Consider the following 23,752-nt stretch of genomic DNA (forward strand, 5'->3'; position numbering starts at 1 on the left):
TCTAAAATTAATCCAGACGGTAAATGCAGACTATAACTTCCGACGGCAAGTGCAGCAACTCTTGCTCCATTTCCGACGCGAAGCTCCACCTTGCCTTTTGCTAGTTTTAAGACGTTCCATGCTTTCAAAAAGACCCATCATTTTGAAAGCACGTTGGCGAACAGATTCACCATTTTCCATCTTGCACTCCAAAATCTCCTTATTGATCTCATATCTCTCAATCCTGGCCTGTTTATGAAACATTACCTTAAGCTCTTGCATAATGGTGTAAGCATCTTTGGTCTCAAACCTTCTTTGGAGGTCTAGTTCCATAGCCGCCGCCATGAAGCAAGTGATTGGAGTAGACCTATCATTAGCCTGCTTAGCACGACGTTTATCAGCATCAGATGATTCATTAGTCACTACTGGAAGTGGGTTTTCTAAGACATCCTCTTTACCCTCCGACTTTAAAAGAAGTCTTAGGGTCCTTTCCCAAGTGATGAAGTTTTCTCCGTTCAGCCTATCCTTCTCAAGGAAGGGACGGACGCTAAAAATCGAGTTGTTGATGTTATTAGTCATGATATCTACAGACAGAAAAAGGCAAAGTTCAATTTTATGTTTATAAAAGCACCTAAAACATGCAATAGTTTCTAGGTTACTTAGCACTCTATTCAATTTTAATGTCCCTATTTGAATAAGTGATTCCAAGATCCTATCAACATGCAACGTTAAGCAGACGGAGGCCTTTTCTTAAAATTACATTTTCAAGGTAAGTAAACTCTTTACTAATTACAACATTTGTAATTCTTGGTTAGACAGAAAAACAACTCATGCTTAACTGTCCCTTTGCTTCAAAACCCAAAACGCTTTTGATGATTTTGTTGAGGTTAACCAAATTAAGTGTGCAAAATTCGCAATTTTACCTCACCTCCCAAAATTAATAACAATACCCTGCGGAGGCATGACCTATTACTATTAATTAAGGGTTAATAAGTACTTTATATTTGGAAAAGCAAACCTCAATATTTGCGGGACCTAAGTTTATTATGTCGTTATTAATTAGTGAACTCTAGCGCATTGATAACATACATACAATAAACTTATAAGCATTTTAAGAATAATAATAAAATGCAAAATTAAATATGAGCTAGTATGGCCCCTAATCCTAAGAACTAAGCCTGAATGGGCACCTCCTTGGACTCTTCATGGATCTCCATCCACCTTCATCATGGGCCTTCTCATCTGGGCTCTTCTTTGGATTAATAAAGAATTTAAATAATTAAACTAATTCCTAATTAAATAAAATTACAAAAATACTTAACGATACGCAGATCGTATTCAAATTACAAAAATACATAACGATACGCAGATCGTATTTAATTATAATTAAATCTAGGGCCATACTAGTCATTTATAGCAATAATATATCATATATATATAAATGCCACATAATAATATCACATATTATACTTGCCAACAATTAAAATATTAGATATTCTTAATTATGTCAAGTGGATAAATCAATTAATTAGGAAATCCTAGAATATAAATCATATTTGATAAACTGAAATCCTAACCACCTAAAAGATTTTATCCTAAAATTAAGCTAACCAACTAATTTTAATTAGATTAAAAAATCAAATTATGTAATTATCTTATAATCAATTCAAAACAACCTTAATTGGAATTGCTCAATATCCGCTTAAATCAGTTTTTCAATATTATCCAAAAAAAAAAATCAGTTTTTTTTTTTTTTTATCAAAATTTTTAAATGAAAAAACAGAGCTACGTGACTGAGCTGCTGCCCAGCCACTGCAGCAGCTGCCCGCTGCAGCCAGGCAACCGCCCAGCCACAGCGGCACACCAGGATGCTGCCCAGCTCCCCTATCAGCTCGAGCAGAGCTGAAACCGTGCAACAGTTGCAGGTTCAGCTCTGCTCCTGCCCTCACCGACCACCTGCCGCTGCCCCTGCGCCCTTTCCGACCACCGGAGCAGCCACCGTGGCTGTTCTGCCACCCAACCGTGGCTGCTCCTTTAAGCTTTAATTTAATTCCTTTTTTTTTTTGTTTTCTTTGAGTTATATTAATTTCACAACTTTTGCAAAATTAATTTTGGTGATCTAATTATAATTAAACACAAACTCTTTTATGCATAATTTCAGAAAAATTAATCAAAATCTCCATTTTAATTAATTAGGGCTTTTTATATAAAATAATCTCCAATTCAAATAAACCAATTTTTCATGAATTAATTAATCATATCAAAACAATTTTTAATATGAAAAATAGATTATATTATATAAGTTTAACAATTAAAATCGAAAATTAAGGTTCATAACCATTAAATTCGAAATTTTTGGGGCTTTAGGGTTCTTAAAAAAAAATATGGTTAGAGGCGATTGAGCAATTAAATTCACAATTTAATCAATTCCAATCAATTAAAATCATATTCTAATAAGGTTATTTTAATCCATAATTCAATTCCTCCCCTTAATCAAATTAAAATTAGCCTAATTCACACATCAAAATAATCATATTATTGTGATCAGTAAATTATATGCAAGGGGCTAACTGATACCATTGTAGGGTTTTAGGTACTTTAAGCGGAATTTCATGAATCACATTCATACGCACCTAAACAGGATCTCATGCATATACAAATAAAGATCACATAACAGTTTAGAATTAACCTTTGAAGCGCAATCTTCTTCTCTACCGGAGATAAAGAACCTAAATTGTAACTCCTCTATTCGGTCCACCGGATTGAATCAACACTCCACCAATGCTAGTTGGACGGGAAAAACCTTTCACCTTTCTTGGAGTTGAGAACCAATTTTAGAGAGAAAATATTGAGAGAAAACTTACGTTGTTTTTCAGAAAACTGAATACTGTGTATTTTAATTATCCCTAACTAATTAATATATAATCATATTATTATTAATTAGGTTAGGGTTTTCTCTCCCCTTTCCCTATTTGGCCGGTCACCCTAAGGACCACTCTGGGCTTCGGGTTTCTTTATTGATCCAATCCTAATGTGTGACCTTGTAAGATCCGTTTAGGCGGGCTTCGAGTTTGTTACTTACTAACCCAAAGTTTTATAGAATTCTCTAGCAAGACGTATAGACGACCCAAATAAACGAATTACTATCTCTGTAATACGATCCATGATTATATTAAGTAATTGCATTAAAGTCGAGGACACACTTCCTTCAAGTTGAAACGAACACTACAAGAGAGGGGTGAATTGTAGGTGAGTTTCTAGTAACTACTTTTGCAAATTAAAATACAGAACATAAAAGGAACTTTGCATTGGACATAGGATTTTATGAGGAAACCTTACAGGGCCCAACTGGAAGTAAAACCTCGACACTTCTAAGGGATTTCAACACAAAAACCAATCCACTATAATAGCGCAAACACCAATTTACAAACCTATTATAAGACAGACCTTTTCTCACAAGTTCCAATTAGAACTTGCCACACAGTAGGACTCTATCTTACCCAATTCAAGTTCCCAACTTGAATTCTCTCGTACTCTCACAGTACAATTACACAGTTCTTGCACTCAAAGCCATATAACCTGTATGCAATATAAATTTCGTACACCCACACCCAATAACCCAACCAATTACAGAAACTATAACACCTAGAATATGTTAGGCAAGCAATGCACGAAACCCGAAACTAATATGACAAGATTAAAGCTTGGCAAACTTACGCAAATTAAGCTCAGAGATTTCTTCACCCAAAACTCGCAAAAACTTATGAAGAGGTGATCTCTACTATTTATACAAGATTAACTTGTATAGCTAGTAGGGTTTTTCAAAAGATAAATAAATTAAATTAACTAAATCACAAAATATAATTTTAAGTAAATCTTTTAGAAGAAAATCTATTTCGAAAAATAAGATAAAATAAGTTTTAGCAAAACAAATAAAATCTTTTGTTAAAACTGATTTTAAAAAACAAAACAATTCGAAAATCTTTTCTTAAAATCTATCTTTTATCTTTTTCCGTTTTAATTATATTTTTCAATTTTCTTGTCACGCTTCTAATAAATTTCTTGCATATCTACTTAACATATTTAACAATAAATCTAGAAGATAAAATCTTAACTAAATTAATATCTCTGTGCCGCGTTTTCTGTAATCCAGAGTTACTTGGGCTTCACGCAGACTAAGTTCCTTCCAGAACTTACGGTCTTTAGCTTGCATCCTCCAAGTTCCTGTTAGGGAACATTCCTGTTAAGGAACTCGGTTCTTGTTAGAGAACTCTTCTTCTATATTGTTTGACTTTTCGTCAAAGGACTCTTCATGTCTTCATAGTCCAAGTTATTTTTCCACCTCCAAGGTCAACTTCACCTGTACTAGTCAAACACTTATAAACCTTTATTAGTTGAGTTTACTTTAGTTTAAGTTCATTATCATCAAAACCTTTAAGCTTCAACACTTAACAGTAAGAAACCACAAGTTTATCACCTTGATAAACAAATGGTAAAAGTGTAAAAAATTATGATCTAAAAAATAAATTTATATAATAATTTTTTAGAATTATAATCTAATATTTTTTTGAATAAAATTATAATTTTATTTGTACATCTAAAATATAGGTATTTTATTGAAAATAAAACTCTAAACTAACAATTTTATCCTAAAATTATATCCAAAATAGAAATCTAAACTAACTTTTTTATGAAATCAATTTAAATCTATCCAACGTGGCGACACTTGGTAAAAAGTTGGAATGTCAAGTGTTGCTGCCTCGTGACATGGGTATTTTGATTTTTACCACCTTCAAATAACCAAATAATTGAATTTACCACCTCCAAAAAAAAAGATTTACTTTACCACCTCATAAAAAAATTAAACATCAGTTTTACCACCAATCACCTCCAACTAACGGATTCCGTCCAAAAATCCGTTAGTGGGGCCTACCTTGCACACGTGTCGCCATATTATTGGTTAAGTTTTAAAAAAATAAATAAAAAAACAAAATAAAAAATAAAAAATCCCCATCAAGCAACCGATGGTTGCTGCCACCGTCAGGACCCCCAACGCCGGACCGGCTACAACCAGCCCCACCACCTAACCGTTACAACCAGCCCCCACCACCTAACCGCTACCAGCCACCGTCGGGACCCACAACCACCACACCGATTTCGACCTCGAAACCCTAGCCACCACCTAACAGCTACGACCAACCCCACCACCTAACCGCTACCACCGCACCGCACACCACAGCCGCGCCGATTTCGACCCCCTTTCCACCAATTTCCGACCTCAAAACCCTAGTCAACACCTAATAGCTACGACCAACCCACCACCTAACCGCTACCACCGCACCGCACACCACAACCGCGCCGATTTCGACCCCCTTTCCACCAATTTCCGACCTCAAAACCCTAGTCAACACCTAATAGCTACGACCAACCCACCAGCTAATCGCTACCACCGCACCGCACACCACAGCCGCACCGATTTCTACCCCTTTCCACCAATTTCCGACCTCAAAACCCTAGCCACCACCTAACAGCTACGACCAACCCCACCACCATCCAAACCCAGACCAGAAACAACCGCCACCCAGACGCGAAACCACCCCGACTCAAAACCACCACCACCCACCAGAAACCACGCCAGCCAGACGCGAAACCATCGCGACTCGAAACCACCACCACCCAGACGCGAAACCCACACGAAATTCCGACCAACCGAGGTAGTTGATTTCGTTGCTGGTTGGTTGACATGGAAGATCGGGGAAGATGAAGAAGAAACGTCAAAAATGTGGGCCCTACTAACGGATTCATGGACGGAATCTGGTAGTTGGTGGTAAAATCGATTTTTTGGAAATTTTGGTGGTGGTAAAGTAAATCTTTTTTTTTTGGAGGTGGTAAATTCAATTATTTGGTTATTTGAAGGTGGTAAAAATCAAAATACCCTTAGATATATGATTAATTTTTTAAGGTGAAATGAACAGGGCCTAAATCAGTAAATGCACCATAAATGGCATTGTTGGTGTTAATTTATCTTCTCTCCTACATTTACCTCCTCTTAAAATCTTAATATGTGTATAGACAACACCCATTTTGAGGATTACTTAACAATAAGAAACTACAAGTTTATCACTATGATAAACAAATGGTAAAAGTGTAAAAAATTAACAACTTTTTATTAAAATTGGGTGTCATAATTGTTGATATGATTACAAAAATGTCATTATATGGGTAGACTTTTTTTGTTGAGTTATTTACCATTTTGCTATTTTGATGATAAACAAATTTTGTTTATCAAGGTGATGATAATGAGGGCTTCCTCAACAATTTTATTATCTATAAAGCTTGCGGAGGGAGAAGGGGACAAGGGGGAACAACTGTCACCCCACTTAAAAAATTATATTAGCGAAATTAGATTTTTAATCTTTAAGTTTAATTGTTTAAATCCCAATTTCTAATTGTTTGAATGATACTATTTTATATGGATAGTTTGTATCACTTGAGCTGTTTTGTTAACATGTAAATTTTTCACACTTGTTTTAAATAGAATTATAGAAATTTGTTAGTTTGCTAGAATGTTACGGTTGTTCAAATGTTAAATTATTGATTGTGTTAAGTTGTTTGATAATTTAATTGAATTATTGATTCAAAATTTTCAATTTAATTAAGACAAGATTTCAAGTGTCCCTTTAATTCAAATAAGTCCACGACAACTAGAAAACTACACAAGCAATCTTTGACAATTCACATTTAAATGAATGAAATCCGAAGAAAATTAAATGATTATTTTAACTCAAGAAAATGATTTGAAAATAAGTACTAGTAATGTACCATGGGAAGATGAAGAATTGATATGTGATGTTGAGTTTCTTCCTCGTGATCCGAGAGAAATAATAATGAACATAATGGATTATCCTCTAAATTAAAGAAATGCGGTGAGGAGAGCTTATATTTTTTAATAAAAAACTTTCCAACCAAAAAGCTAGCCATAACTTTCCTCGAACAAAAGTGCTTGATTTATGTAATTTTTATTATTTTGGATTATATGACCAAGTATCTTGGATAATTATTTAACTATTTATGGGTCAAGTAATTTTTTTAAATTTTTTTTGTCAAATTATGTGATACCTTTTTGTCTATCTGATTTGAATATTCTAATTCCGCCATTATTTAAAGTTACATTGACTTAGGGCATGGCAGCATGGATGCCTAACATCCTTCGCACTCAAAATTGACCAAAGCATAGCCAGTGGATTTTCTATCATTAGAATTTCTTATTATCAATCAATGAAACACTTGATTCCAAACATAAAACCTTTAGCATAAATCGATTTTCAAATTAAAAACTAAGATTAAATTAACTACAACAACACTGCCATTCATAATATAGTGCAAAAATAACACAATTAACAAAAAAAAATCATTCATCTCCACTATTATTGCTTTCCTAATATATAAAAACTAGTTATTGGTCCGAGCGATGTCCCGGTACATCGTAAATTAATAAGTTTGATCAAAATTAATGAAAAAGGTTAATGTTGAACAAGATTAATAAGTGGGTGAAAATACAAAAATTTATATTATCTTCCATTAACATATAAAATATGTCAAATTTAGATATAGAGGTTATATTAATAAAGAATTTTAATTTTAAAATAAATTTTACATTATTATAGAGGATTAAAGGTACTCCAATAAAGAATTTTTTAAATTAATTACACATTATTACAACTTAGTACGGTAAGCGAAGGGTGATACTCATAAGATGACATGATAGACATGACACATGACGCACATGTGGAACCAAATACTTCCTCCATTCTATTAATATTGCAACAAGGAGGAAATCACGCATCCCAAAACACATTTTATATGCTAAATATCTATAATTGTGTAAGAGTAGAAATTATAAAAAGTTGATATTGTGAAAGTATTTTTATGAAATGAATCCAACAAGATCTTACATAACTATATTTTGCTTAACGTATAAATCATATTATAGGGTTAAACAAGAGTGATGAATAGTGCAATAAGTTCATTGCTGCAATACTACTTCCTCCGTTTTTTATTACTTGACCCGCTTTGACTTTTACACTATTCACCACCCCTCTTTTAACCGTATTTTGTGAATAGTATGTAAGGAAAAATATATTCATGTATGATCTTTTTGGATTCGTCTCAATAAGTACTATCATAATATATAACTTTTATAAATTTTACTTATGGAGAATTTAAGTTATTGATCGTTAAAGTTTTGTATTGGCGAGCGTGATAAAAGAAACAGGTCAAGTAAAAAAGAACAGAGAAAGTAATAGAGCAGATAAAGTAATAAATAAAGGTGACACATGGCGTTAGCATGTTGTATCTATGAGTTTTAATAATAATAATAATAATAATAATAATAATAATAATAATAATGCAACAAACTTTAATGCACATAAATGTATTCACAAACACAATAAGTACCAAAAGTCGTGATGATAAATAAAGTATGACCAAAAAATTTGTTATTATGCAAAATAAGATTATTGCAAGTCGATTATTACAAAATACATCTTAGGTAAAACTAAAGATATAGAGAGAGAAAGATCACTTTCTCTTTTATGTATCTAAATTCCTCAAATGCAACAAATTGGAATTATATTGTAGAAACCAAAACTGAAATTTGTAACCTATGGTAGTCCACCATCAAGACTTGTGCCAACGATACCAGGTTTTGCATCGGCAATATTGCCATCTTCTTTTCCAGATTTACCACCTCTAGATTGTTCCTTTTTTCTTAACTTTCAACACGTATATTTGATATGTCCTTTGGCATGACAATAGTTACAAACATTGTGCATATTAACATTCTTGCCACTATCAGGTGTTTCATTTTCCAAAAATCTATCTTTGACAACCAAAACATCATTTTGAGGAGTACCTGACTTAAGAATTTTACTATCTTTTATGTCTCTTTGGATAAGGGCATTAGTAACATCATTCACGCTCAAAATGTTCTTACTACGTATCATGGTATCACGAAATTGTTTGTATTATTTTTCCAAATGTAGATCATGAAGTCTACTTTTGAGGATTAGACGGTTGGTAATGCTATTTGTCATGTATAAGGACTCTAACTTCATCCACAAACCTAGTGCAGAAGTTTCATCGGCAACTTCTCTCAGAATTTCATTAGAGAGACAAAGTTGTATTGCTGAAAGAGCCTTCAAATCAATCTCTTCCCACTCCTCCATGGTCATAGTCTTCGGCTTCTTAGAAACACCATCAAGGGCCTTGTAATAACCGTCATGAACCAAGATAGCCTTCATCTTGAACTTATTAACTTGAACTTCTCTCTGATATCAATTCTTATTTTGAACAATAGTTTTAGTGTTTGAAACTAATAAAACAAAGGCAACAAGAATACTTATATTGATAAGAGTAGGAGGGCGAGGGTAAAAGTACAAGGATTTACATGGTTTAGTCAATTTCCCCTAAATTCAATTTCGGCTTTCCTCTTCTTTGCTAGATTAAAGTCATAGTAATAATTATTGACAATCCATTTTTTTTTCCTTATAAACCAGAAATAATAAACCTTTGCCTTTCCTTTATAAGGAAAAATAATATATTTCCTTTTTACTATGATTTATGGCCATATAGGGAGAACAAATAAAATCAATTTCTTAAGTAAGCTTGGGACTTAATTGGGATTTGCGAAACTGAATTAAAACAATATGGAGTATTTTTGAAATATGCCTCTACAAAGCAAGGGCTAATTTAATTAAAGTTCTATTGGTTACTCTCTCCACCCCATAATAAATTCTACATTTGACTTTTTATTATTTTTGTAGTATGATTTGGACTATTAATAATTTTTTTGAAGGAAATTAATATTTTTAACTACTTGTTAATAAAAATTAATGAAAAGTTAATATTTTATAAACCATATCGAAAAAAAGCTAATAATATCACATTGAATGATATTTCATTTAAAAACCATAATTCAATTTTATTTCACTTCAACATGTTAAACGTTGCCAATAATTGGATGCTTTCCCTCAATAATATATTGCTAGACAATGCTCCAATTTCACACATATGGTCCTTTTTTTTTAAAAGCATTTTTCCAATCCATCATCTACATCCAACAATTAGGGAATTTTTTTTCCCAGATTGACAATAGATTAAAGTAGTGATTTTCAATCTTGAATTCTTGAAAACCATTAGATAATAGTTTTTTAGGTAAGTTAGAGATGAAAGAAGACAAAACTTTTCTAAGAAAAAATAAGGGTTGCTTTAACTTAAAACACCCGAAAAATAACATTCTTTTACCACGCAATTTAAACAAATAAATTTTTTATTTTACTACCAAAAAGAAAAATTAAAAGTTATAATTGCCATCACTTATCAATACAAATTGAATTCTTTAGTAGGGCCTAGACTTTAACGTTTCCCTCTAATTCCATCTTCAAATCCACTATTTTCTCCCCTTACATCAATTCAGAAACCAAATCAATCTCGGTTACTTTCTTCTTAGGTCTTGATCCCATAAATTGAAGCTTTATAATTTGATCATTTATCATGTTTAAATTGATGTATTAATAAAAAAATAAACCCAAAATAAAGTTTAGTACACCAACCTTAATTAAGAATTTATGAAAGATAAAAAAAAAAAAAGGAAGAGAGTAGTGTAAGTGCATTTAGTGTTAAATAAATTTTAAATAATTTGTTTTTACTCTGTAGTACTAATGAGGTTAGTGTGGAAGATAAATAATAAAATATATCGAATCCTAATAATAAAATTGTTTAATCAATAACCAATGAAAAATACATGTGTTGCCATTAATCGCCAAGGGAGCACCTAGTCTTGAAAATACAAGGTCATTGTAGTGATAAGCAAATTTTGTTTATCATATGACATTTTCATAAATAAATGGAAATTTTAGATTTTGACACCACACAAAAACCCGAAAATGGTTTTTAACACCCCAATAAAAAAAAAATATTTTAACACCAGACAAATTTCCAAAAAAAAAAAAATGGGTATTACCACCACTTAACGATTTCCATCCAAATATTCCATTACGTGTTGTCCACAATGACACGTGTCACCATTTTATTTGTTTTAAAAAACAATAAAATTAAAAATCCTAAAACTACCCAGCCACCACCATCTCCCTCACCCAACCCACCCCACTGCCCTCCCCGAACCCATCACCGGCGACGCACTCGCACCCCCAACCCACTTGAACCCTCCCCTCCCTTTCCCGCAGTCGTTTCGCTCCCAAAAACCACCAAACCCAAAACCCTCCTTCCCAAAGCAACCACGAATCCGGCCACAAATGGCCGAAATTAGCCGGCAGGGGGAGGGTTCAAGTGGGTTAGGGGTGTGGGTGCGTCGCCTGTGGTGGGTTTGGGAGGGCAGTGGTGGGTTGGGGGGAGGGCGATGGTGGGGCTGGGGTAGTTTTAGTGATATGTCCATTTTATATAGTGTTTTACCCCCGTCGCTTGGTCATAATTGGTAGTGTTTTTGGCTCTTTAGAACCACTTTTATTACTAATTGGTGTTTTCTAGTGTTTTCGTAGTTTTGGTTGACTTTTGTAGGGATTTTCACTTTTGGAGCATTTTGCCGGGATATTATGAAGTGACTACGAGCATTGGAGGAGCACGACCAGTTTTTATAGCCCAGGGCCGGTTAGAGTCATCGAACCTGTGTATAAGGGCTTAGCATTTGAGATTCCGAGGCATTTGGACCGAGTATTCAAGACCCGAAGAGGAAATCCGGATTGGGCCGAAGAATCGGAGCCCAATTGAGAAGTCCAAGCTTGCCCAAGTGTCCGGGCCTGGCCAAAATAGGCACCGCCCGAAGGCGTGCCCGGCCGGGCAAGGAAGATTACCTTGCGCCCGAGTTCGTGCCCGGCCCGGCGAGAAAGACGCATATATTGGAAAAAAGACGGGCCCGATCGGGGGCCCTTTATCGGGCGCGAGATTTTTAGAGGTGTTGTTCAGCAATATTTCTTAGTTTTAATTAGGAGTAATTATTTTTGTATAATAACGATTTAATGCCTTTTGTTTTAATACTTCTTCTCTTAGACTTTCTTTCTCTACTTAGTCTTTGATTATTTTCTCTCTCTACAACTTTGTTCACTATTTTGTTCTTAATTCCGATTACTTTGGTAACGATTCCTTCTACTTAATCTCAGTTATTTACTTTATTTTTTTCATCATGTCTTGTTTAATTGCTTTGATTAGTTTAGTTTTAATTATGTCTGAGTAGTTTTCTTTCTAGGGTTTATGGGAATCCATAAATAATATGAAGGAAGGGATAATTTGTTATTGTTGATTATTGATGTTGCATGATAATTTCTTATTGAATTGCTTTAACGCTTTACAACCAGATTATGAATCGAGCAGATGTGATTTGCTTGTAAAAGTATAGCAATATTGAATTGATGAATCGAGCAGATGTTAATTTGATATTAAAGGCTATTTTCAATAGGAACTTAAATCTAGTAAATTGCGAGAGCCTGTTAATCATGTTAATTGTGCGATGTTAATTGTTGATTGTTATGTTTTACCCTGAAATATTATTTATTGGTGAACCTAGCCCTAGGCCTTTTTTCCTTGATTATCACTACCCTTAATCTTAGTAGTTTATTTTCCCTTCCATATTACTTCGTATTAATTTGTTGCTTAATAATTTAGATTGTTTTAATTAATTAGGAATAGAAAGACCAGTTTCTCTGTGGATTCGACTCTACTTCCCTATCGACATTAGTTGGAGGATTTAGAATTTATTTTTGATTATGTGATACGACTTTAGCTTGTCATTTAGGTTTGTTATATTTTTTTTTTGGTCAATAATAAAGCAACACGTGGCTTTAATACCCTACTTAACGGATTTCTAAACGGAATAAGTTAAGTGGTGGTAAAATCCATTTTTTGGAATTTTGTATGGTGTTAATTATTATTATTATTATTATTTTTTTTTTTTTTGTGTTAAAACCCAATTTCGGGTTTTGTGTGGTGGTAAAATTTAAAATTTCCTAAATAAATCAACAACCCTTTTTCATTAATTCTTGTTCGATTTTATTAAACCTATTTTATTTGTCGTTAATTGTCGATTGCAGATGTAGTGTGACTTTAATTAATGAAATAGAGTGTCCTTTGGGACTACTTCCAAAACAACAAAAAAATAGCCTTAAATTAATAAAGAGAGAAATAAAACCCGATTTGTAGTTATATCCCAAGAATTGAATAGAAAAATTCTCTAATCTATATTATAATTGCAGAGTAAGTTAATGAGGTTTCTCCAAAACCTCAATCCTCAATTCTCATGCACTCCTTTTTTTTTTTTTTTTTTTTGCACTACACTCAAATAACTTCCACCCTTTTTATAAAAAAAATAATAAAAAAATCTCCAAATAACTTCCAGTCTACTATTTTTTTTTTCCTATTAACGCATACTATCCATTTTACTCAAAACACACACACAAAATTACCTATTTTAATATGTCATCCAACAATTTGCTTTTTAGAAACTCCAAAATTACAAGGAATCTATATTATCATTGCACATTTTTTCCTAACTTTTCCGCATAACACATCAAAATCATTCTTTAAATTATGTGTACTTCATTTAAAAGAAAATACAAACACCATAGATCCACTATTTTCCTTTAAAAAAATTAACAAATGTATTTCTATTATATTTTTATAAATCACTCAATAATAACAAACTTTTTATTTCTTATAAAAAAAAATAATAATAACAACCTTTTTATTCATTCAATAATTATCAAAACCAGAATAACACGTTTCTGTATGGATGGCCACACCGTGTGGCCGGCTGACACACACACAAAACACGAGTAATTATTGCCCGACTGAGTAACCCTTGTCTATGTAACTTTTGACTGAGTAACCCTTGACTAATCGAACATCCCCTAACTGATTAACCCCCAAGTGACCAAGTAACTACTAACGGACCGAATAACCCCTAATCGAGTAACCTTTGGCCAAATAATTTAAGTAACTACTAAATAAATAACTCGACAACACGGTATATCCAGCCACATGTGAAATTTTGAGAAAAAAAAAATGTATACATCATGTTTTCTACCAATCCCAATATATATATATATATATGTATATATATATATATTTTACAAGGAATTCCAATCTTACCAATAACACTGAAAGAGTAACCCTTATAAAATTAACGGATAACTTTTATAACACTAAATGGATAATCCCTATAAAACTGATAAAATAACTCCCATAACAGCTGGCCACCAACCACATATAAGAGTTAGTTACCATATAACATATTTAAAATATACTTTTTGTTATTAGATTTTCGGAAATTTTGACTTTTACCACCAAAAAATTTGGACAAATTGTTTTTTACCACCTACTATTTTAAAAGTTGTATTTTACCACCAAATAAAACTCAAAAAATTGTTTTTTACCACCTACCGTTTAGAAAACCGTTAAATATAACGGAATTTATTTAAATTCTTCGATTTTCGTGCCCGAAATATGTTCTTGATAGGTTTAGGGGGGCATTTTGGCCCTACGGTTCCAATTTGAGGTCAAAATTGATAAAAAAAATGATCGGAATACCTCGTTTTGTGTGTTTAAAAATACATCGAATTGCGTGAACACGCAAAACGAGGTATTTTCGATCATTTTTTTTTTTTATCAATTTTGACCTCAAATTTGATCCGTAGGGCCAAAATGCCCCCCAAACCTATAAAGAATATGTTTCAGGCACGAAAATCGAAGAATATTTTTTAACACCATTAGATTTAACGGTTTTCTTAACGGTAGGTGGTGAAAAACAATTTTTAGAACATTATTTGGTGGTAAAATACAACTTATAAAATAGCAGGTGGTAAAAAACAATTTGTCTAAATTTTTTGGTGGTAAAAGTCAAAATTTCCTAGATTTTTGGTAATATTATTTTGTAAAACATATATCCCATGCATTGCACGGATATACTCTAGTAGAGAGAAACAGAGAGTGAACATTTAATATTTAAAAAAAAAAGAAAAAGAAAACAAGAGATTAGGGGCTTACCATTAACGTAAAGGATATGATCATCATAAAATACAAGGTTTTTTTTTTTTTTTTTTTTTTGTGAAAATCATAAAATACAAGTTAATCTTTACAATTAACAAATTTTATCAATCTATTGACAATATTGTAAATAATTGCACTTTTTTAAAAAAAAAAAACGGTTTATAGGCTACTTATTGTCGCATTTAACCTTTGTGGTTGCGGCTAAGCAATGTTTAGCAATAATGGGTTATTTGTAGGATTTTATTTTATTTTTTTTTTAAACAGCGATAATGGGTTATTTGTAAAAATTATATATTAAAAAAAAAAAAACGTAAAAAAAGTGAAGCAACCCACCTCTCCTTTCTCCTTCAATTCCCATCTCCATTCTCCACCACCACCAATCCTCCATTATTATATAAAGAGTACACTCTCTCTCTCTTTCTCTCTCAATCTCGTTCTCATCCTCTCTCTCTCTCTCTTCCTTGTAGTTTTCTGTGATCGGTAGTTCAACACATTCACACTTTCTTGGAGTCTTCTTCCTCTCTTTTGAATATTATAAAAATTTGACTCCTCTTTTTCTTTCTCTATTAAATTCAATATCTTTCTAATTCTTGGTCTACCCTTTTCCATCATTATCTGTTATTTTCATTCCAATTATTGATTACCCATCTGGGAATTTCCCTCATTGTTCATCTTAATTTTTAATCATGGGTGATGCTAATGGTAATGGTATGTATCAATTTTTAGCCCTTAATCTTGTTTTTGCTTAATTTAATTGTTGTGATTGATCAAGTTTTTGATGAATTTTTGTGGGTGTTTAATTATTTGTTTCATTGATGATGCTTTATGTTTGAATTTTTCCGGTGATTTTGTTTATAGTGTTTGATTGATTGATTCTGGATTTTGCATTAGTTAATTCTCATCTTACATCGTTGATTTATATACTGTGGTGGGGTTGACCTGTGCGAGGTTCTGGTTGGTAATGTAATTCTTGATAAGAATAATCAATAAAAAATTATTTATTTACATACCCACTTTGAATTTTTTTTTTTTAAAAAAAAATTACCCTTTTTGAATTATGTGCAATTGAAACAAAACCGAGATGATCATTTAGATTTTATCATATGATTGGCAAAATTTGGCCTGAAATTGGTCTAAGATCAGTAGTTATTTGCTTCTGAAGAGTTTGTTCTTGGTATAAATCTATGAGCTAGGATTATATTGTGATCTGAATAGCTTTTGAGTTTAAAATTTTGTATGATTAGAATTTTAATTTCTGTTATTATTACTAATATTGGGTGTAATTGCTTAGGGTTTGATGATTTTTGAAGAGGCAATGAATTGCCTTGATTATTTGGAATCTACCATTGGTATATTTGATTTGGGTTCAACTATTTGCCTTGACTTTATCACTTCTGTATCAACATCACAAATCCACTTCTTTAAAAGAGCATGTGTATTGTATACAATAAGTTTAGTAGTCCCTTTGCAAAAATGACTTTTATGTGATTTGGGATGACTAAATTATTGTATACAATACACCCGTTGTATACAAGTTTTTGCCTTAGCTTAACTTTTTATGGATATGTTATCCTATACATCGTGTTTATAGCTTTCCTTTTGATGATTATCAATTATCGTATTTGACTGACTTAGTTGTTTGCATTTACCTTCTTTCATCAGTGGTTGAAGCCATAGATGGAACCATCTCTCTGGCTTCTGCATTTGCTGGTCATCAAGAAGGTAATCACACAATTCTAAATCTGTTTATGTGATGTCTGAAATATGTTGTATGATGAGTGAGCTAGCTATGTTATTGTCAGTTTTCTGCTTATTATATTAATTCGCTTTTTGTTTGAAGCACCGCCTATATGATGTCTTACCAGTGATCATAATGTTTCCGTCACCTGTTTGTACTATCTAAACAGCTGTACAGGATAGAGACCACAAATTCTTGACAAAAGCAGTCGAGGAAGCTTATAAGGGGGTTGATTGTGGACATGGGGGTCCGTTTGGTGCTGTTGTTGTTTGTAATGACGAAGTAGTTGTAAGCTGTCACAACATGGTGTTGGAGTACACAGACCCAACTGCACACGCAGAGGTCACAGCCGTAAGAGAGGTTAGATGATTAGCTTTATGGCTGTTTGTGGCTATTTATGGATGCATTTCTTTGCTATCCTATGTACATTCTTGCTTAGAACATTGACTAAGCAACCCAGTGTTATACGTTTTGTAAAGATTTAGAAAATTTAATTGTTTGGCTTTGTAATATTGAATTGTAATATTTAACGTGTTGCTTTCTTGAATTCGTGAACATAGCTTGTATTTCTAAGTGTCCACTTCTTCCAGGGGGGTTGAAACGAGAGGAAATTGATTAGGTTACTAACAAAGTTTGTCAATAGTGTCTTGAATGTCGGGTTTGAGCATTAGAAAGCTAAGGAATTCAATATATTAAAACTAAATTGCTCAAGTCAATTGAATTCAGCTACGTGTTTGCCCTCACAAATTGTTATGTCTAAAATACAGGAAGGAGTATTTGGATTCTCCAATAAACACAATATCCCTCTTGCAAGTTACTACTGCAAATTCACAGCATTATCTAATGTTACTAGTTTTAAAACGTCAGTCATTTTTTTTATTAGCCCTTGATCGTTACCTTTTTAGTTTGGCTGTAGTATACAGTTTAAGTGACTAGAGAAATTAAGGGTATGAGGGATATGATATGTTTTTTTTAGTCATTTCTGAGAACGTTTTTTTTTCAAGGTAAGAAATCTGTTCATACAGAGGGCTATACAAGTCAGTTTCTTTGTTCTGTTTCTTGCTTGTTTCACTTAGAGTAACGATGCATTAATCTGCTAGTTGTATTTTTTGAGCATAATGGTTGACCTGCCTTTTAAATATAAACTAGATCAAGCTTGAAATTACTCCTTTTTTTTCCCTAGTATAACAGGAATTCCTGTGTTCGAGGATCATGGGTGTTTTCTTAAGTTTATATCTGCACTATTAAAGTAGTGTCCCATTATATAATCACCCTGTTCTGTCTCATTAAACTATACATATTTCAAATAATTAAATTCTTTCTAATGAGGTTGATTATTTCAGGCATGTAAAAAGCTCAATCGACTCGAGCTGGCAGATTGTGAAATATATGCATCTTGTGAACCATGTCCAATGTGCTTTGGTGCTATCCATCTTTCAAGAATCAAGGTTTGTTTATCATTTCCTGCACACCTCTTTTGCTTGATGATTATCCCCAGATTTTTGCTGATCTATATAATTTTGGTTAAAACAGAGGTTAGTGTATGGGGCTAAAGCTGAAGCTGCCATAGCAATCGGTTTTGATGATTTCATTGCTGATGCATTAAGAGGCACCGGAGTCTATCAAAAGGCTAACCTTGAAATCAAACAAGCTGACGGGAACCAAGCAGTCCTTGCTGAGCAAGTATTTGAGAAGACCAAGGCTAAATTCTCCATGTATTAAAATTTCCCATTTCCAGTTCTTAAGAATAAATCCATTATTCATAGAACTTCTGATTTTCTGTACAAATTAATCCAGGAAATCTTTCCTACCGATTTAAAACACCATTTCCTTTCTCGAAAATCATCAGATTTTCATGGTGTATAGCTGCACTCTACACAATTGATCAATGCATACCATGCTTATATTCAATCGAACTTGTCTACTTTAAATACCTTTGTATTCTTTTCACTGCCTGGCTTTCGGCATTCAAGTAGACACATGATTTGTATGTCCTTAAGTTCCTTAACTAATCAGGTATGTTGAGAATCACGTTGCACATTGCTATCATTTCAACATTTAGTGGGGTAGTGAACTAGTACTAAGTTTACTTGGAATCAAACAAATAGAGATTAGAGACCCTATTGCTCGAGGCAAACGGGTTGTTTGTATTCGAACAACACAATCTAAAGCCAAATTTGTTCCTGATCAGTTTGAGTTGGGTCAATTTCAGTTAGTTGCCTTCTTCAATCGTTACCGTCTAAGGTTATCTTCTCCAATTGTTAGCATCTAGGTGGATACTTACGTGGCGATCCAACTTTGGATAGGGATTCATGAGTTACATGTGGAGAGATATCTTTCCTAGACAACAAATGGAAGCAAAATAGTATATGATAAAAGTTAATGAGGTGAATGCATATACATACATCTTTGTTTTGGTGTGATTGAAGAGACACAAAAGATGACGTGCATCTTATGATGCAAAATTGCAAAAGGGTGGTTGTTAGTTGGTTAGTTAGATACAGTGCTTACATGTGTTATTAGTGATAATAAAGAATCGATCCTTTTCTTAATTAGGCTATTGTTAAGAAATGAAAAACCGACTTCTTTAACTTTAAGCACTACTAGAAGATTCGAATAATTAATAGTAATATAATAGGAGTAAAGATTAACACTTGTATTCCTCGTGGAAAATTAAAAGCATTTCAACGTAACCTTATCCAAAAGATGGACAAAACTTTGAATAACTTCAACAATGGATTCCTATAATGTGAACAATTTCAAATTGCATGAGTCATCATTGCCTAAAGTACATGTTTTCTAGGTTTTTAAATTGCAACGTTTTATCTTTTGCATTATCATAGTGTACATTATATTAAAGGTTTTTTTTTTTTTTTTAATTTTAAATTAAATAATTGGGGAAATGATTATTTTTTTCAATATTACTAGCAGATAATAGGTCCAAAGTGAGACTGTGTCAATTAAGGATTGTTTTCTTCATCACCCCTATTATTTTTTATTACTTGCTTTGTTTTTTCAAACATGGAGTTCTAGGAGAAATTAAGGAGAATTATTATTTTATGATAGAAGTGGGGTTAATTGGAAAAAAAAAATTCTAAATAAAATATAAGTGAGGGTAAGTGGGGAAGAGAGAGAATATGGAAAAAAAAAGTGAATTGCTATATACCGCCATCGTATTTTTATCAAATCGCCACCAAAAGTAATGAAAGAACAAAATTACCCACCCTCATTTATAAGTACATCATGCCACTACCATTACGGGCTTACGGCATTTCCCAAGCCACCACCATGATGCATTAACAAGTACTGGATGGAGTAATTATGGAGTACTTTTTTTTACAAAGGAATAATTTTAAAACTAATCATAATAATAATCACTAATAATTATAAATAAAAAAATAAAATTCAAGCAGTGAAAACTGAAAACCAGTGTCGATCGGCGCCCAAAACCGATTGACTGTGGCCTAGAATCGGAGCCCAAAACCGGTTGGCCTGGGTAAGCAACGGTTTTGAGCGCCGGTTACCGGCGACGTCAACCGGTTTTGAGCGCCGATAGTAAACGTTGGAGGTGATAAAAATAAGGGAAGACGAACTGATTTTGCCGATCATCGCAATACCAGTTCGTCACCTTCGTTCGCCACCGATGCTTTCCTCCACCTCAATTGTACGGCCATCGCTGCCCTTCAACTTCGGCGTACGGTCACTGCTGTATTGATATGGTGGATGGGAAATGGGTGATGAGAGGGAAAGAACGGTGAGATAAGTGGTGGTTATGGGTGATGATAGAGAAAAAAAATAGAGAAAGAGGTAGAAAGGTGGGGGCATAGTAAGGGTATTGGTGTCCATTCACTTTAAATGTTGGCGGTGTTGATAAAAATTGTTGGCGGTGTTTAACACCCAAAAAAATGTAAAATATGATATTAGGTGACCACTAATAGTGAGGACAACAGTAAAATATTGTTAAAAGTTTCAAAAAAAATAAAAAAATGGAGCAAGTAATAAGATATGACCGCAAAAAGAAAGTGGAACAAGTAATAAAATATGGAGGAAATAATTTTAAGATAAAACAAAGAAAGAATACTGCATAAAAATATAAAGTACACGAGTAACTTTATTCAAATTTTCTTTAAACGGAGCAAAAAAGAACATTATATACATATGCAATACGGCTTATTTATTCAAATTCTTTAATTTAGGAAAAGATAAACATAAAATATTACAATATGTTCTTTCAAATAATGTTTTCTTATTAAATATTTTGATAAAACCACATAAAGCACAATAGAATTCATCCATGGCATAGCAGCTGAATCCAATTCATTCTTCAATAAATATATTGAATATGCCTAAAAAAAAAAACCAAAAAAAAAGCTGTACTGAATATTTATGTTCTTCAATTGTAATTGTAATATGAAATGTTATTTGAATTTTGTCTATCGATCATGCTGGTTAATTTCATCTAATGTTCATTACATAATATTATCATGTTCTTTATCAATAATACTGATACTCTTAACATATAAATGTCAATTATCAATAGAAACCCAAAAGGGACATCATCATCAGCCGTAAACTTCTTGATCTTGATTTATATATATATATATATATATATATATATATATATATATATATATATATATATATATATATATATATATATCTTAATGATATTCAAAATTAATGTAAAGTTATAGATTGAATAAGTGATATTCAAAATTGATAAATCAAATGACCATAATGTTCATAATAATTAAAAATGACATTAAAAAGTAATTTTAAATGACATTTTGTTAATACAAAATATTACGTGTCACTCATATATTTCCTCCGTATTTTATTATTTGTACCACTTTCCTTACTAATTCTTATATGTGGCTGGCCACACCATGTGGCCAGCCAATATATAAGCCCAACTCGCTAGCCCAGTCCGTTCCGTTTAACGGGCTCTGTTACACTAAACGGTTCTGTTATTTTAATTTTAAAAAAAAAATACGCGCCTTTCTTTTTTTTCATTTTATTACATCAAAACCTTCTTCTTACCCAAAGTTTTTTCGTTTTCTCTGTTTTGATTTTCTCTCTCCTCAAATTGTTCTTCTTCCATTTTCTCTCTCCTCAAATTCTTCTCCTCTAATTCTCTCTGTTCTTCAAATTTCTTTGTCAATTTCTTCATTTCTTCACATTCTCGTTCAATTTCGCTTGTTCGCTGCTTAAAATGGTGGTGTTGAAGATAAAATGTGGTTCTCGTACTCAAGGAACGACTTCTACCAATTCAATTGTTGCTTCTGGTAGTTTCTGAACCCTAGATTGTGAATTTTTAACGTTTTTAATCACTTTAGACCTACATTATGCTGATTTTTTGCTTTTTTGGAACTTGAATTATGTTTTTGTTGAAACCCTAGATTTTCATTTTATGTTCTTATATTGATGAGCTTTGTTCTCGATTATATTTTTTGATTAGGGGATTTTTATCCACCAATCACCGTCTGACAAGTGGACCAACCAGGTTCCGCCACGTGTCCTTCACGAAGGCCAACAGGAGCTTGCCACGTGTCAGTCACAGATACGTCCTCCACGGACCACTTAAGACACGCCACGTGTCCACCCATGCCAAGTGGGACAACCGGCCATCAAGGCCCATTTCAGTCTAGAGGCCCGATCAGCCCTAGGTTTACCTTAAACCTAGAGAGTTGCACGCTTCCCAAGGCTATAAATACTCGATTAATCCTCATTAATCAGGGAACAAAAAAACAACCGAATAATTAAGAGATCAAGCAGAGAAGAACAGACTTATTAACAACCGGCTAATCACGCTAACAACGCAGATTACCAACACTAAGCACTCTCACCTAGAGAGATCTCATTACTTTACTTTCTGTATTGATTACTCCTTAATCAGGTACTAACTTGACCGTTGGAGGCGGAGCTCTCAGGAGTCTCCGTTATTTTGCAGGTACAGACGTCCGGTTCCAGTCTCGGAATTGTAACTCTCCCGCAGGACATCAGAAAACCCCGAAACATTTGGCGCCGTCAGTGGGGACAGTACTTCAGAGATGGCATCCAAGTCTGTACCGACTCCAGAAGAGAGGCGTCCCCTAGACGACCCTCAAGTTCAGTCGGACCATGATACCGAAAGTGAATTTGAAGTTGAAACTCATACAGCTCCAGACGGGACCCTAAGGGCCCGCCGTACCCGTCATACTGAAATAAGGGAACGGGAGTATCTTCAAACAGGAAGCGAGCCAGCAGGCGCACCGCTTGCTCGGCAACAGCCGACTGATGGGTCTGCTCCCATCACAAGGAACGAACTCATGACCTTCATGAGGGACTTCAAGGGAGAGATCCAAGAGTTGATCAACAAAAAACCGCCTGCTTCAGTCAAAGAGCAGTCGGCCAAGAAACCTTCCACTTCACTGAGGAGGAAGCCAGTTCAAGGGCGAGAGGCGACTCCCCATCCTAAATCCAAGAAGCGGGAACCGTCTGCTCTTGATTTCACAAAATTCCGTTACCCTACGGGAAATAGGAAACCGGTTCGTCATATTCAGGCGGACGGGTCAAAGCAAACGTTCACAGATGCTCGGCACCTGCTAGAGCAGAAGAAGAGTGACCGATTATCAGAGTCGGCTTCTACTTCAAATTTTCAGGACAGTTTGCGAAACGCCTCGATGAGGCCAACTCAGTCGTACCATGAGAGTCAGTCAGGCGGCACCTCCCGTCAGTCCGACTTTCATAGTGCCCAGGCGGTACCAAACTTACCATTTGTGCCGCAACAACAGTATTTTATGCAGCCACCTCCATTTGGTGGACCTGCAGCAAAAAACGTCCAACCTATGGACTGGCAGCTACGGCTGCTTAGACTTGGTGAACAGCCGTCGGCCTTCTCCAAGGAAATTACTGAAGCCGCTCAGCCGGCCAAAGTAAAAAATGTTTTAGTAGGCGCCTATGATGGCACTACTAACCCGGAAGACCATCTGATGGCAT

General features: G+C 33.8%; 1 protein-coding gene across 1 annotated transcript; it reads left to right on the forward strand.

The window, feature by feature from the left end:
- The first annotated feature begins 15,318 nt into the window (after positions 1 to 15,318).
- LOC110708476 (guanine deaminase-like) lies at positions 15,319 to 18,705 on the forward strand. Its single transcript, XM_021886609.1, has 5 exons — positions 15,319 to 15,744; positions 16,699 to 16,758; positions 16,944 to 17,134; positions 18,118 to 18,222; positions 18,308 to 18,705. The coding sequence occupies exons 1-5, from the start codon at positions 15,723 to 15,725 to the stop codon at positions 18,494 to 18,496; spliced, it is 567 nt and encodes a 188-aa protein (XP_021742301.1). The 5' UTR covers positions 15,319 to 15,722; the 3' UTR covers positions 18,497 to 18,705.
- The last annotated feature ends 5,047 nt before the right edge of the window (positions 18,706 to 23,752 follow it).

Source organism: Chenopodium quinoa, unplaced genomic scaffold (assembly GCF_001683475.1).
Source record: "Chenopodium quinoa cultivar QQ74 unplaced genomic scaffold, ASM168347v1, whole genome shotgun sequence".
Classification (NCBI taxonomy): Eukaryota; Viridiplantae; Streptophyta; class Magnoliopsida; order Caryophyllales; family Amaranthaceae; genus Chenopodium; species Chenopodium quinoa.

Bases quoted from the DNA above. Each gene is read 5' to 3' on its own strand.
- LOC110708476 (XM_021886609.1), top strand. From the start codon at position 15,723: ATGGGTGATGCTAATGGTAATG. The intron at 16,759-16,943 runs GTAATCACACAA...CTATCTAAACAG, and splicing joins ATTTGCTGGTCATCAAGAAG to CTGTACAGGATAGAGACCAC. The intron at 17,135-18,117 runs GTTAGATGATTA...TGATTATTTCAG, and splicing joins AGGTCACAGCCGTAAGAGAG to GCATGTAAAAAGCTCAATCG.